At 40.9% G+C, this 14,829-nt stretch overlaps 1 protein-coding gene across 1 annotated transcript in view; it reads left to right on the forward strand.

Moving 5' to 3' along the window:
* VWF (von Willebrand factor) overlaps window positions 1–14,829 on the forward strand; it is a 249,131-nt gene that overhangs the window by 138,238 nt on the left and 96,064 nt on the right. The window contains exons 31-32 of the mRNA XM_006128153.4: window positions 12,234–12,377; window positions 13,299–13,463. Coding sequence (XP_006128215.2) covers window positions 12,234–12,377; window positions 13,299–13,463 — 309 coding nt within the window. The remainder of the gene's footprint in view (window positions 1–12,233; window positions 12,378–13,298; window positions 13,464–14,829) is intronic.

Consider the following 14,829-nt stretch of genomic DNA (forward strand, 5'->3'; position numbering starts at 1 on the left):
CTGAAAAAATTTCTTCCGAAAGAGAGCGTCCACACTGCCAAAGCACATTGAAACAGTGATCTGCTTTTTCGTCTAGACTACATCCCTTTTTTGAGAAAGGGATGTAAATTAGGCATGTCGATATTGCAAATCAAGCCAGGATTTGAATTTCCCGCGCTTCAGTTGCATAATGGTGTCTGCTGGTTTTTTTTGTTTGAAACGGGGCTTTTCGGAAAAAAATGGCAGTTTAATAAAACCCTTTTTCAAAAGATCCTGTAAACCTTATTTTTTGAGGAGGGTTTTATTTTTGAAAGATCTGCATCTAAACTGATGGGTTTTTTTCAAAAAAGCCCCGTTTTGAAAAAAAGCGGTGGCTGCCATTATGCAAAAGAAGCGCGGGAACTTCAAATCCTGGCTTGATTTGCAATATCGACATGCCTAATTTACATCCCTTTCTCAAAAAAGGGATGTAGTCTACATGTACCCATAGTATCCACACTGAATGGACGCTATCTCGCATTTAATCTGTGATTACTATGGACAGAGTGGTCACCAGGGCACCTCTGCTTTTTCCTCTTTCAAAAGAACTCCCTCTTCCCCATCCACACACGGCTTTTTCTGAAAGATTTTTTTTTGCAAAAAGGCTCCTTCCTTGTAGAAAGGTTTACCAATGTCAGAAAAACCCCTCTGTTCTTTTGATTTTTTTTTTTGAAACAACGTGATTACAGTGTGGAAGTAATTGAAGTTTTTTTTGAAAAACTGCCATTTTTCCGACAAAACTCTGTAGTATATACATACATACCCTGGGATAAGAGTTGGGGGCATAGCAGCAAGGATGGAGGGATATGAGCAGAAGAGAACAGGGTGCTGCTAGAATCATAGAATACTAGGACTGGAAGGGACCTTGAGAGGTCATCGAGTCCAGTCCTCTGCCCTCATGGCAGAACCAAATACTGTCTAGACCATCCCTGATAGACATTTATCTAACCTACTCTTAAATATCTCTACAGATGGAGATTCCAAAACCTCCCTGGGCAATTTATTCCAGTGTTTGACCACCCTGACAGTTAGGAACTTTTTCCTAATGTCCAACCTAAACCTCCCTTGCTGCAGTTTAAGCCCATTGCTTCTTGTTCTATCCCCAGACGCTAAGATGAACAAGTTTTCTCCCTCTTCCTTATGACACCCTTTTAGATATCCCAACTCTGCTGATGATCCCTTTTTGGGGCTTGATATAGTTCTATGCAATGTAATTTTTGTTTCCATTTTTATGTTTTTAAAAAGTAAGAAATTCCATCCAGAAACACTACATTAAAATAACATTATGGTTGTAAAATCAAGGACTCAAAAATAAGGAGGTGGCAGAATCAATGCTGCCTGTACAAATTTAATTCACTCCTCTTGGGCATATTCAGTATGTGATAGTCTTTACTTACCTGATCACACACTAGATTTTTCACAGGTCTTCTGCTTCATTCAGTGAATGGGATTGTGTTTCTCTGGGGGTGAATCAGGGCTGTGTAATAAAGGAGGTTGTTGTCTGTAGCAGCTCTGCCTTGTTTACTTTAGCATCTGGAGAGATGGGTTGTGACTGAGGCAGGGGAGGGGGCTGCAAGAGGTGTAAGGCGTGATGGAGTGGGGATTGTGTTCGCTCTGTTTGTTTTGTTATGCTACATGTGATTCCTACTATCCTGTACTGTGCTGTTGTAACCCTGTGTGTATGCCTCAGTTTCCCTGGGTACTGCACTGGAGCCCAGCTGGGATGGGAATGTTGGGTATGGCTCTCCCTGAGGGGAGGCTGGCCCCAGGCTGCCCCATCTTAGCACGTTCACAACCATAGCTCAAGCTGTCCTGTAATCTGAGCCTGGGCAGGTGGGAGCAACCAGGCGACACCATGCTTGGGAATCTGAACAAAGGAGGGGGGAGCTTCCTCAAGGCTGGGGGACGAGTTGCTGGGTGTGTGAGCTCTCTGGGCTCATGGAGGGTACAGGGTGGGAACCCAGAGCACTGGGACCCCTTCTTTCCAAGTTGGATTGTACTGTCTGCTTCTGGTTCCTGTGTTGACAAGAAGTCTGTGCTATGCAGTATCCCTGTCAGTGAATAAACCTTCTGTTCTACTTGGTGTCTAAGAGCCATGTCTGGCTGCAGATGGGGGTGCAGGGCCTGGTGACTCCCCCACACTCTGTGACACAAGGATACTCTCATGGCACAGGCAGTGGAATGCTGCCCTGGAGAAATGGATTTTATCCTTCCTCTGCCACAGGCTTTCTTCGTGATGCTGGGCAAATCATTTAAAGCCAAACTTTTCCAAGATGATCCCAGTTGTGAGTTCCTCATTTTCTGTGTGCCTGACTTCAAGCCTTGGGGTCTGATTTGCACATGGGTTGGGCAGCTGTAAATTGAGCAATGCTTAGAATGTATATATATCTAATGCTAATGTAACCATCACCGGGCAGGTTTGAACTTGGGACCTCTGGAGCTGAATATAGACGCCTCCACCCTTTATACTACCTATAGGAGTATAGGGGTGTGGGTTACACTAAGTAGTCTGAAAAATCAGGTCCTAGGAACCCCCCCAAATTAGTGGAAACCTTTGACATTAATCTCTTCACACCTTAGCTCCCTATTTGTAAAGCAGGGATGATAATGCCTCCTCTCTCCACAGTGGTTTGGTGAAGATAAATTAGTATTTGTGAAGTACTCACAGGTATTACAGTGATGATGGCATAGAAATGCCCATGAAGAAATGACCAATTCTGTGTCCAGAGCAGGGTTTGAACAGTGTCTAATAAATGAGGCTTCAGGCTGCACATTTAACAATAAGGAGAAAACAAAAAAACTGAATTCCTGGTGAGCACTGTCCATCCTGTGCACTAAATGAGGCAAGACTTCCAGTGGAAAAATAACCATATAATTAAATAATGTATCATAATGCATACAAAAGGGCCAAATGACAGTTGCATAGGTAGCCTTACTTTTGGTATTTCCTATCGTGTGTGTGTGTGTGTGTGTGTGTGTGTGTGTGTGTGTGTGTGTGTGTGTGTGTGTGTGTGTGTGTGTGTGTGTGTGTAAAACATTCTTATTCCATACTTGTCAAGGGCTTTGACCCAGGGCTTGCAGAGTGGAGTCCTAGCATCTCTAAGCCTGGCAGTTCAGAGTCCTGGCATCTCTGAGATTGCTGCCTCAGTTTTGATTGTGAAAACATTGCTTGAGATGGGGTGCCTCTTTCACTACAATGTATTGAAAGAGCGTTGAACATGCTCTGGCATAATTAAGGCTACATAAACAGTTTTCTGTAGAAGCCCTCTAATTCCTCAGAAGGTGCAACTTGAAATTCACTTATTCTAGCAGCTTTCCGGGCCTGGATAAGATTCATTGCCTGTTTGGACTCTGAAATATTTATAGGTGATCAAGCCATAGACAGTCTTGTAAGTTCACATTAAGACTAAGAGTTGTCAGTTTAGATTTTTCACTTTTATATAACTTAGGTGACCAACTTGAATCTGGAGCAAGATATTCTGACCCTTTAACATGTTTTACAATCACATTTTAATCCTAGGCCTGCCTTGCTCAGAAATTCCTACAGGAATAGTAACAGGCTGGGGTCCACAGTTGATTTTAGTGGCAGTCAGAGCTGTCCAGATTAAGTATCAGAAGCTCTTCAAAGCACCCCTCTGACCTTGTCTACACTGAGCAGGGTTTGCTGGTAGAGCTATCCCAGCAAACCCCTCCTTTTGGAGAGACGGTTATTTTGTTCAGAGAAATGGTATAGATGTGTCTCAGTACAATGACTTTTTTGTATGTATGAGTTGCTCAAGTTTACATGATAGGAAATAAATGATCTTGGCCAGTAATTGGACTCTTTAAGGGTTTGTCTAAAAACAAAAGTTGCATCCTTTGGACTAAAATTTCTTTTAAAATAGTTTCAGTTGGGTGGCTATTTGGACTAAAAGATGTAGAGAGTCTAGTAGGGAAAGCTCTTACCTTTGACTCTGGGAATCTGGGGTCAGTTTTCTGCTCCACAATAGATTTCCTGTGTGTGACCTAGAGAAAATCCCTTAATCTGTTGTGCCTTGGGTTTCCATTTGGATAACAGCACTTTCCTAGCTTGCAGGGATGGTTTGAGAATAAACTTGTTTAATGTTTTAAAGTGTACAGATACTATGGTAATATGATCTATCTATCTTACAGCTGGCTGATATCACCTTGACTTCAACTGGTGATGGAATGTCTACACATGAGTTATTTCAAAATAGCTAGAAAATTGAAAGTGGATTGAACTAAACAAGAGAAAGGTCACTCCTAAATTGTGATTATGCTACAGCAGCACATCTGTAGCATGGCAGATGTGCTGTCATAGTGTAAGTTGCTTCCTACATTGATGGAAATATATATATGTTTGGTCAGTGTAGTTAATCCATCTCTCCCAAAGGAGGTAGCTAGGTTATTGGAAAGATCCTTTCACTGATCTAACTATGTCTGCACCAAGGGTTGGACAACCTAATTATACTGTTCAGATAAGTGGCATAACTAGGTTGACCTAAGTTTTAGGTGTAAATGAGGCCTTGTTTTTCAATAAGTGTGTCTTGGCATGGTAATTAAGACCTCTGCAAAAGTTTACTTCCTTGGTTAAAACCAGTGTGGAAGTGAACACACTTCAGAAAACGATTCATAAGATTTTTGCAGAAACCTCTGCCTATTTGGATTCACCTGTCTCTCAACTCTACAATCCCCCAATATATTTTTACATTTTATCTCTCACTTCAGATGAAATTAAATAAAAGGATGTTTAATCAATGTTTGCTTTTTCCATGGCTCTCTCAAAACACCAGTAATGGCCTGCGTATTGAATTGTTTTTTTCCCCTCAACTGGCTTTTTCTAGGTTGAAGATTTCTACATGGCTCTCTATGCTGAAAGAGGGAGGTGTAGCACCATTGCAGGAGCCTTTGGAAGTATTGGCCAAGTTTCAAACAAACAAAGTGCCTAAAGTTAGGAGCTCAGGCTCTTAATTTAGGTGCCTATACTAAAGTTTGTCCCTGGCTGATGTAAGTGCCCCATTACAGCAATGCAATAAAATCACCTCCCTGAGTAGTGTAAGACCATAGTTGACTTAACGAAGTTGTTACAGTACAAATGTTGGACACTTCCTAATCTGTGTCAACCCTAATAGTCCTCTAGCAGCTGTCTCATAAAGGTCTATTCCTTGCAACTGTGTCCAGAGTGGTCACAGTTTTAAACTCCTCTGCCCATGGGTCACAAAGATCAAGAGCCAGTCCCTCTTTAAGCTTCCCCATGTGTTTTTGAAATGACTTTTCCCACCTTGTTGAGCACAGCTAGCAGCACACCCTTGTGATACACAGCTGTCCACCTGCCTGTTGTGGCTCCATCCATTCCTACCAGGAGTAAGCAGGAAGTGTCAGCTCTCCTGGGCCTGTGAGGAGAAGACACTGTCCAAACACAGCTATGGACCAGCCATCAAAAGGTGACCATCTTTCAACAGATTGCACGAGGGCAGCAGGCAAAGGGGTATGATGTGAATCAAAGGCAGTGCTGCATGAAAGCAAAGGAATTTCACCGTGGATTTCATGAGACCAGGGCACTCCAGAGTAGGTCTGGTGCTGTGCTGCAGACATGGTGCTTGTGCAAAGAACAGCATGCCATGTTGGTGGAGACCCAGCCAACATTCCACAGACAACTGTGGATACTTTGGAGGAGCATGAGGCCTTAACCTCTACTCTGAACAGAGAGAAGGAGGGTGTGCAGAGAAGATACATTTGGGAGACTCCAGTAGTGCCATGAGCCAGGACTTTTCTGAGACTGTCGGAGTGTAGCCCATCTCACAGGTGAGCACAGACATGTCTGCTAAAGGAGAATGAAACTTGAGTATGCATGGGCATGCATTTTTCCTTACAATGCTCACATTTAAAATGGTGTTTGGCCAGTCCCCATGCTAAGAAGACAGATATATCATCTTTTTCATATTTTACTCATACAGGCAGAGTTGATATCATCCTTTAATTCCTCTATCAGGTTGGGAACGTGGAGTCTGCTGAAAGATCGCAAAGGAACTTTCACGGAGATACTTTGCAACAGTTCCAAAGGTTCCTAGGGATGGCATTTTTCCACACCACTCTGCAACAACTTCAGTATACAGGCCCAGACGACTTCAGGACTCTAGTAGCTGCTATATTCTCTGTATCTTCATGACCATTCAAAATGAGATACCAGCTAAAATCATCACAGCCTGAGGAAAATAGTATTAATATTTGGTGCTATTGACCTTTCAGTGTACCCAGGGAATGGAGTGAAATTCAATAGCCTCAGGTAACAAAAAATCCTTCCTCCACCTGCCACTCTTGGGCCATAGCCAACATTGCTGTGGCTGGAGAGTGGTGTGGTGCAGAAGTGTTTTCAAGCTTGTAGTGTCAATGACGTTTCTTACTGAAAGCGTTCATGGGGAAAAAAGGAAGGGATTTTTGAAGCTTGCCTATCCTGTTCTGTGGTGACTGTAAATCCAGTGGTTGTCTGCTTTACCAGCAGCTCCTATTGTTGCAACTGTGAGGGGCACTTCCTGCACACTCACAGAACACCTGATCCTGATGAGGAGAAAGAAGAGGACTAGAGAGGACATCTTTTCCAACTTCCTGCAAACCACTGTTGTGTCAGACCCATGACTGAAGGGCTTGGAGGGCGATATGGCAGCATGGAAAGAGAAAGAAAAGCTGGAAAAAAGGCCCAAGACCGCCAGTGGAACAAAGAGGAGTTGTACCTGCATATAATGGGGCTTCCCAGTAAGCAAATCCAAATGATTAAGATTCTGGTTGGCCTATAAGTCAAAGAATCTTGGTCTCTACCTATGCAGTCACCGGAGAATTCTTGCTGATCCCTAGATTCCCCAATATACCACATGGTTTCAGAAGCAAAATCCTTACCTCTGCCACTTCATACCAGGGACAGGAAGGAAAACCCCAACTTCTCATGCACTGACCAGTAAGAACCGAGACTGGTGTAGGCATACCCACAATTGGGACTACAGTTTGTACAAGTAAATGGTCATAAATATTTATGTCCTTTCTATTTTTGCTTTTTTTACCCTATTAATTTGTTCAATTGGTATAATATTACCTGTTGGCGTTTGTACATTGATTCTCTGACCTGTTTTTTTTCTTGTCAAAGTTCTATTTGTGGAGAATCAAATTATCTTTATTAATTTACAACAAACACTTTTGTTGAGCAATGTAAGCAAAGCAAACAGTCCAATGTAAGCTTTACAGAATTGATAGCTTCACGAAAATACCCGGCTATATTTATGTATGACCAGCAAGCTCTAACCACTTAGCAACCCCCACAGTTCCAGGGCCAGACAACACCCCTGCACAGAACACTACCAGGGCTCATCATAAAAGTACTGTTTTAAAGCCTCCTTCAACCACCTAGCTCCATGTTGGGCTCTTGAATTAGCCCTTGTTCAAAGCAGCCAGCCAGTCTACCACTGCCTTAGTGGCTACTTTCCCCCTTTGCCTCTAGTATTATGCAGGACACAACAGGCAGCTCTAACCATTGGGATATTTTTCTCATGAGAACCAATCTAGAATCCTATCCAGGATCCTTTCAATCTACAAGAAAGCACATTCTGGACCTGCTGAATCGATAGCTGAATCTTGCTTGGATGCTGTTGTGGTGGCCAGTGTATGGCTTCAAGAGCCAGGGGAGCAATGGGTACAGCTGGATCTGCTAGAATCACTATTGCCTTTTCAGTATCACCAATAGTTCGCTAGTTGGGAAAGAATATCCTGTGTTTCTAAAGAAGCTAATGTCACAAGCCCTTCCCTGAGCAACCCCTACTAATCTGCGTGAAGCACTCCTAGTCATCCTCCAGTGCTTGCGGAGCCATAAAAAATTAGCTCCTTCTTTTGATGTATTCTAAGATAAGGTGGGTTAGTACCCAAATGAAGATATGTATGCTATCATCCCTTGCAAATCAGGAACTCTGCAAATCCATCCACTGTATCTTGGACATTGGCAAGTCCTGCACAGCAAGGCTATGTCTATACAGCTTCCCTCTTCCACAAAGGCCAATGCAAATGAAGCGTGAATTAGCATATTGCCATGCTTCATTTGCATAATTAATTAGGAGCTGTTTTTGTCAAAGAGGTTTTTTGCGCAAGAGCCGTTCTTCCTGAAAATGAGGCTACTTGACTGTGGTGCATCACATTTTATGTTAACACAGGCACTGCTGGTGAGCACGTGGAGTGGTCATGCAAGCAGCCAAGCACAAGTGCCCCCAAACGATATACAAAGTGTGTAACTTTTGTTGACCACAGTTTGTAGATTAGGCTTGGCCTGAACATAGACATGTGCATGCACTGGTCAAAGCAAGACAACTTGTATGTCAACTTGACTTCGTAGGCCTAAGTGGGCTCATTTTTAAAGGTGCTTGAGTACCCACTAGCTTCCATTGACTTCAATGAAAAGCATCTGGGAGCTAATCCAAAATTAGATCTCACAGTTCAAAAGTTAGAACTGCTGATTTAGGTATCCATATGTTTAAAAGTTGGCCATAATGCCTGCAGAGACCAGAAGTGGGCATAATATCTTCAGAGGCAGTAGAGAAGCATGCTGTAACACCTGTAGTGCAGGGGTATTATATGCTTGCCCCATCACATGCCATAGTCCTCTCTGGCAATTGCATATTGTGTAAATGTTACATGATGTTTTTTCTCTGCAATATGTAATGAAACCGCTTAGCACCAAAGACTTCCCCATCTATTTTTCATAGGCTGTGTATTTGGTATCAAAAATACATACAACTATTGAAGTCATTTTTCTTTCAAATCCTATTTGTTGCCATGTCTTTTTGATATTTATATCTGCGTATAGGGTTGCCAGATGGTTTCAACAAAAATACCGGACACACTTGACATGACATCACAATCTACATTACATCTTATTTAGAAAATACCGGACATTTATATTTTCTCAATTTGTTTCCCTAACAGAAAGCTCAAGTACTGGACTGTTCGGTTCAAAATCGGACACCAGGCAACCCTATCTAAGTAGGAAACAAGAACCATTTGAAATAATAAATTATATATTTATTTACAGGCATAGGATCATTACAATAATGGTCAGCTTGTGGGAACATGTTAACTACTAATCTGGGCCTAAGGAACATGCAAATAGAGTGCTGGGTTTTTTTTGTTTGCTTTATTTATCCCCAGAGAAGAAAAACAAGGATGAGTGAAACTCCTTGAGTATGAACAAAACTCCCATTGACTATGGTAGACCTAGAATTATACCCCATGTTGTTGTTAATAAATAATATATGTTTGGTCGTTCCCATATTTCTTCTAAAGAAAAACATGTCTTGGATTTCCCAATGTTGGCTAGTGAAGATGATTCCTATTCATCTGAGTGTTCTCTGTTGTGCTGATGACAGACTAAGCCTTGATTTACCACAGTACTTTATATCTGTTGTTTTAATATGAACATTCAAAATGTCCTTCAAGGATCTGAAAATGCCAAGCTGTTGCTCCTTTTTAATCCACAGTAAGAAAAATGTTCAAAAATACTGGCTGCTGTATTAATGGTTGGTGTCAAAACTGGTACTATACAAGAGATCTGCCTCTGACCTTTCACTCTCTGGGGCTATGTCTACTCTCTGCCATTTCTAGAGAGCACGTCTGCCCTTCTGCTTTTTTTTTTGCGGAAGAGCAGACGCACTCTTTTGGAAGCCCTGTCTTCCTCGTCCCACCAGGAAGAAGTGCTCTTCCAAAAGAGGAGGCTTTTCTGAAATTTGGCCAGGTGTAGATAGGCCAAATTTCAGAAAAGTCTCTGAGTGCAATTTGTGTACCTTTTTCCAATAGATCATTGTAGTGTAAACATAGCCTGGACTTTGTGATTAGTATTTCTCACTTACATCTAAGACACCTGGTTCCTTCCTCTAGAGCTAGTCCAAAAAAGGATGGAAGGAATATCCACAGAAATTTTGGTAAACTGAAAAACATTTTTATTGTGTTCTATCTTGTCTGTTCTTTGTTTCCATTAAAATAAATCTGTGAAAAACTTGATTTCCGTATGTAAAACAAAGAAAACAGAAAGCAAAAAATCTTCCACAGAACAATCAAGAAGTTGGAGTTTCCCTCCCCTTGTTTATTGTTGTAATATGCCTGGAAAGTGGCTTGCCTTGAGCATGAGAAAAGGAGTGTTTATCACAGAAAGGTCATAAGTGAATCTTTGGGGATATTAAGCACCATAGAGGATTTCAGAGGATTGAAACAGAAATGTTCATGTTAATCCTGACCTTTCATTTTGTAATATTCATTATTTATAAATAATTTTCCATATTCTGCATTTAACATCCTCCCAGCCTACCTATGGTGGTTACTAAAAAGCAAAAGGAGACATTGGCAAAGATTGTTGTTGAGATGATACTTCATATATATGCAGGGCACTGTCTAATACTCGGGGACTGGCCAATTTTCATTGGTCAGAAGATTGCTAGAGGAAGTAGCTGTTCTTGGAGGAAGGAGGTTTCTGGTTACTAGAGGGTATGGCCACTTTGGACCTCCTGACTGCAGTAAATGTGACTGGACTTGCCTACACTCTCTGGTGGGTCCGAGCTCTTCTGGCAGGCCAGGTACCAATGTGGAGAGGCAGTGTTCATTGGATGGTCATGCCTCAGTGTTGAGGAAATGGCATCTTACTGCATAAGAGGGTGAGTAGCTGAGAGAAAGGGGGCAGGCAAGGAATAAATTGTTTAGGGAGTAGAGGATCTTGACGAATAAGGTGAGTGAAAAAGGAGAAGGCCCTCCAGGTGCATACATGAAGACTGATACTTCTTAGGGTCAGAAGCTTCCTGAAAGCATGATTTCTTATTCTGTAGCTTTGTAGAGCTTTTGCCTACTGCTTCTAGGCTATGAACAATTAATATGCTGAGTGGGCTTCCTAGGGAATAGCCTTGCTTTCAGTATTTTAAGAAAAGGAACACTTTCTCTGCTGCTAATGAAACAATTGTGGGCAGCTTGATGTGGAGGCCATTAAATCAAAAGGTGTAAGAGCTGTTCCAGTGTTCTCTTGGTGGATTATATGTGACCAGGCTTCTCATGGTTTAAGAATGTGTTTGTTATTCAAAATTATTCAGTGAATGCTCATATAAAAATATCTTCTGCCTTGGAGATTACTCGTAATCTAGTTCCTGCAACTGTCGTTTCATGTATTGATTATTCTTAATCCATTGTTCACCTTGTATAAGTGTTATATAAGTCACACATTATCATCTCTGATCTCCTGCACTGGTGAGTCCCAAATAGTGTGACCAGACATCCTGATATTAAGGGCTTTGCCTTATATAAGCAACTCAAAAATCAAAGCATCTTGATTTTTCACACTTACTATCTGTTCATTCTACTCCCAAATCCAGAAGAGCTTTCCAGAAAGCTGGATATGATCATTTCCAAAGTGCAAACACATAATTTAGTACAAGTATTTGTAATACTGTCTCTTAGTGAAGTCATTGTGAATAAAAATTGACTTGAGTGAATGTTCATAGATCTTGAATGAGAGAGACAGTGAATTTGTGACTTTCATTTGAGCAGAAGTCCATAAATCCTCTTTTTGTGCTATTTGTTTGGCTATAGTTCAGATTAATCTGAAATATCCAGATTTCAGAGAAATTGTTGATAGAAATCAGGCAAAGTATACTTCCTTGCTGTTATAGCAAAAGTTAGCCAAATCAGGAACATGAGATCTTTCCTGGGAATTGTTCAGGTAACAAAAACAGTACAGTCCCTGGTGGTGATCGCATTTGTGTATATAGTTGTCCACTAGGTGTCACTGTTTCTCCGCAGAAAGGAAAAGTAGGTGGGTTATAAAAGACATGTTTCTCTTGGGTACTTACTCTTTCCTTTTTTCTTCTAAACCTCTGGTATGGTAATACTACCAGAGAAACATGCTCCTTAGAACAAAAGACATGGCTTTACACCAGTGGTTAAACCAGGGGCAAAGCAATAAAACACCCATTATTTCAGACTGAGAAGCTAAGATAGACCTTCAATATAGGGAATTAGTAGTACAGCATCAATGGGATATTAAAGCTGACAGAGACTTTATAGAATGGTAAAAAAGAGAGCCATTAACATGCTTTGGAAAAGAGCATTTTCCCTATCCAGCATTCACTACTGAGGCTTTAATTTTACAGCTTTTTTGAAAGTGATGTATTGTGTCTTTCAAATATCTTTTCATTTATTTCTAGGGGAAGCAGTAGATTTTGCAGTTCGGCAGGCTATGTCTGAAGCCCATGGAGGAAGACCTAATGCATCAAAGATAGCAGTGATCATTGTAGCAGAGAAATCAGACGATCCAGTGGATACGGCTGCATATTCTGCAAGCATGCACAGTAAATTTTATCACTTTGCCACTATTTTTACTGATTTGCTTAATTTTTTAAATAATAAGCTAGGGTGGAGACAGAGTGAAGAAATCCAAACATTAGCATGATGATCTGAGTCCACTGATTCTGTGTAGATGTTTACTAGTTGATAGAAATGAATGTCTTAACAGACCTCCCTCGCCCTCCAGATCCAGATGCCTCCAACCTTTGGGGACCATCAAGTACAGACCTGTTATTTGAAAGCTTAGCAAACATGGGCCTCACTTCATTTACAGCTTTTCTCTCCCTCAGTGCCATTGTGGATTCAACTGGATTATAGTGATGAGATTTAAATGTCATAAATTTAGATTCCTTTATACTGAGACAGTTCTTGTAAGATTCATAAACAGAGTAAGACTCAATAAGTCAAATTTTGCCATGACTTATACACCCTGTAAACGTATCAGTATATGTTCAATGGTGCTTTATAAATTCTGTGACAATAAGCATTTCCCCTCTTTGAGTTTCCTCACTTGTGAAATGGAAATTACAATGGAAAATTATTTTGTAATCTGCTGATGTAAAACATAATCTAAACGCTCAGTGTTATTGTTTTTAATTACACGAGTTTAAACAAAAGAAAACAGCACATCCAATTTTCAAAGCTTTACATTTTTTTAACTTAATTTCTGATTGTCTCCAGCTTCTTCATGTTGACCTTGCAATGATGGTTGTAATTATAAATCTCATCATAATTATTGCATTGATTTAAAACATAGTAATACATGTACTGAATTGCTTGCAGACTATAGGAAGGGAATAATATGAATATTACTTGAAAACTAATTGTTAGAATCATTTCTTAATGGTACTCAAAGGTGCAAATCGAAACAAAGGAGGCTCCTTTCTTGTGTGTTATACTTTTAAAACCTGCTTTCCATTTCCTAGAGGTATCATTGCTCCCAATTGGAGTTGGTGATAGATATGATGAAGAGCAACTGAAGACTTTAACTGGGCGATCTGCTACTGACAGGATCATTAAGCTAAGAACATTTGAAGACCTTCCCATCATGGTCACATTGGATGATGCATTTATCAACAAATTGTGCATGGGTAAGTTTCATATAGTTTTATAACTTGAACCACAAAAACAACCACCAGAAAGGATTCTATACTTTGTACAATATACATATTTTTTTTACTCCTTTCCTTACCTTACTCTTTTGTTAATTTCAAACAAAAGTCAATTAATTTTCTCATTTCCACATGTCAACCAATGATACCCTAGATGGTACTTAATTGCTCTTCTACTTGAGTTCTCATCTGCACAGCCAGAGGCACTTAGTATGGTGTCTAACTCCAAATGTTTGCAATACAGTACTAATTACTATTCTACTTTGTCAGTGTTCAGAAAGCATTTTTAACTTTAGCACTGTCTCTTTGTCAATACACAGGGGCTACGTCTACACTGGCCCCTTTTCCGGAAGGGGCATGTTAATTTCAGCGATCGTAATAGGGAAATCCGCGGGGGATTTAAATATCCCCCGCGGCATTTAAATAAAAATGTCCGCCGCTTTTTTCCGGCTTTTAGAAAAGCCGGAAAAGAGCGTCTACACTGGCCCCGATCCTCCGGAAAAAGCGCCCTTTTCCGGAGGATCTTATTCCTACTTATTCTTCAAAGTAGGAATAAGATCCTCCGGAAAAGGGCACTTTTTCCGGAGGATCGGGGCCAGTGTAGACGCTCTTTTCCGGCTTTTCTAAAAGCCGGAAAAAAGCGGCGGACATTTTTATTTAAATGCCGCGGGGGATATTTAAATCCCCCGCGGATTTCCCTATTACGATCGCTGAAATTAACATGCCCCTTCCGGAAAAGGGGCCAGTGTAGACGTAGCCAGGGTGATCAGTACTTGGTTAAAAGGCCATGAAGGCACGTCATAGCTGTAGTAATTGGCATTGATGACTCTCCATGAGATATTACTTCCTTAATGAAAAAAAATAGCCTAATCATGGTGTTAAGGGCCAGTTTGTTAGTGGGATGCCAGGTTTAGGGTGAGATGTAAAAACCAAAGGTCTGACCACTTGGGGCCATTGAAGACCGTTTTTCGTTCTTAGCTGTGATCTAATGATCAAATCTGACTTACACATTCCGCCTGATTAAATTCCCCTGTATTTTCAAGTCTTGATTTCATTCATGTCACTTTGTATCTTCAACTCCGGTTGCACCTCACCATCACAGATGGTGCTATGTTAAAGATCTTCTGTGTTATTGTCCTAGAAATGGCAATGTGAAGACCTTATATATTGGTGGCCACTCTTGAAAACTCTCCAAATTCAGTAGACAAGATTACCTCAATACTTGTACTATTCCCTATGGGTAAAATCCTGGCTCCATCGAAGTCAATGGGAGTTTTGGCATTTACTTCACTGAGACCAGGATACTACCATGTGCATTTTCAGTACAGGAAAATTTCATATTATG

Source organism: Pelodiscus sinensis, chromosome 1, assembly GCF_049634645.1.
Source record: "Pelodiscus sinensis isolate JC-2024 chromosome 1, ASM4963464v1, whole genome shotgun sequence".
Classification (NCBI taxonomy): domain Eukaryota; kingdom Metazoa; phylum Chordata; order Testudines; family Trionychidae; genus Pelodiscus; species Pelodiscus sinensis.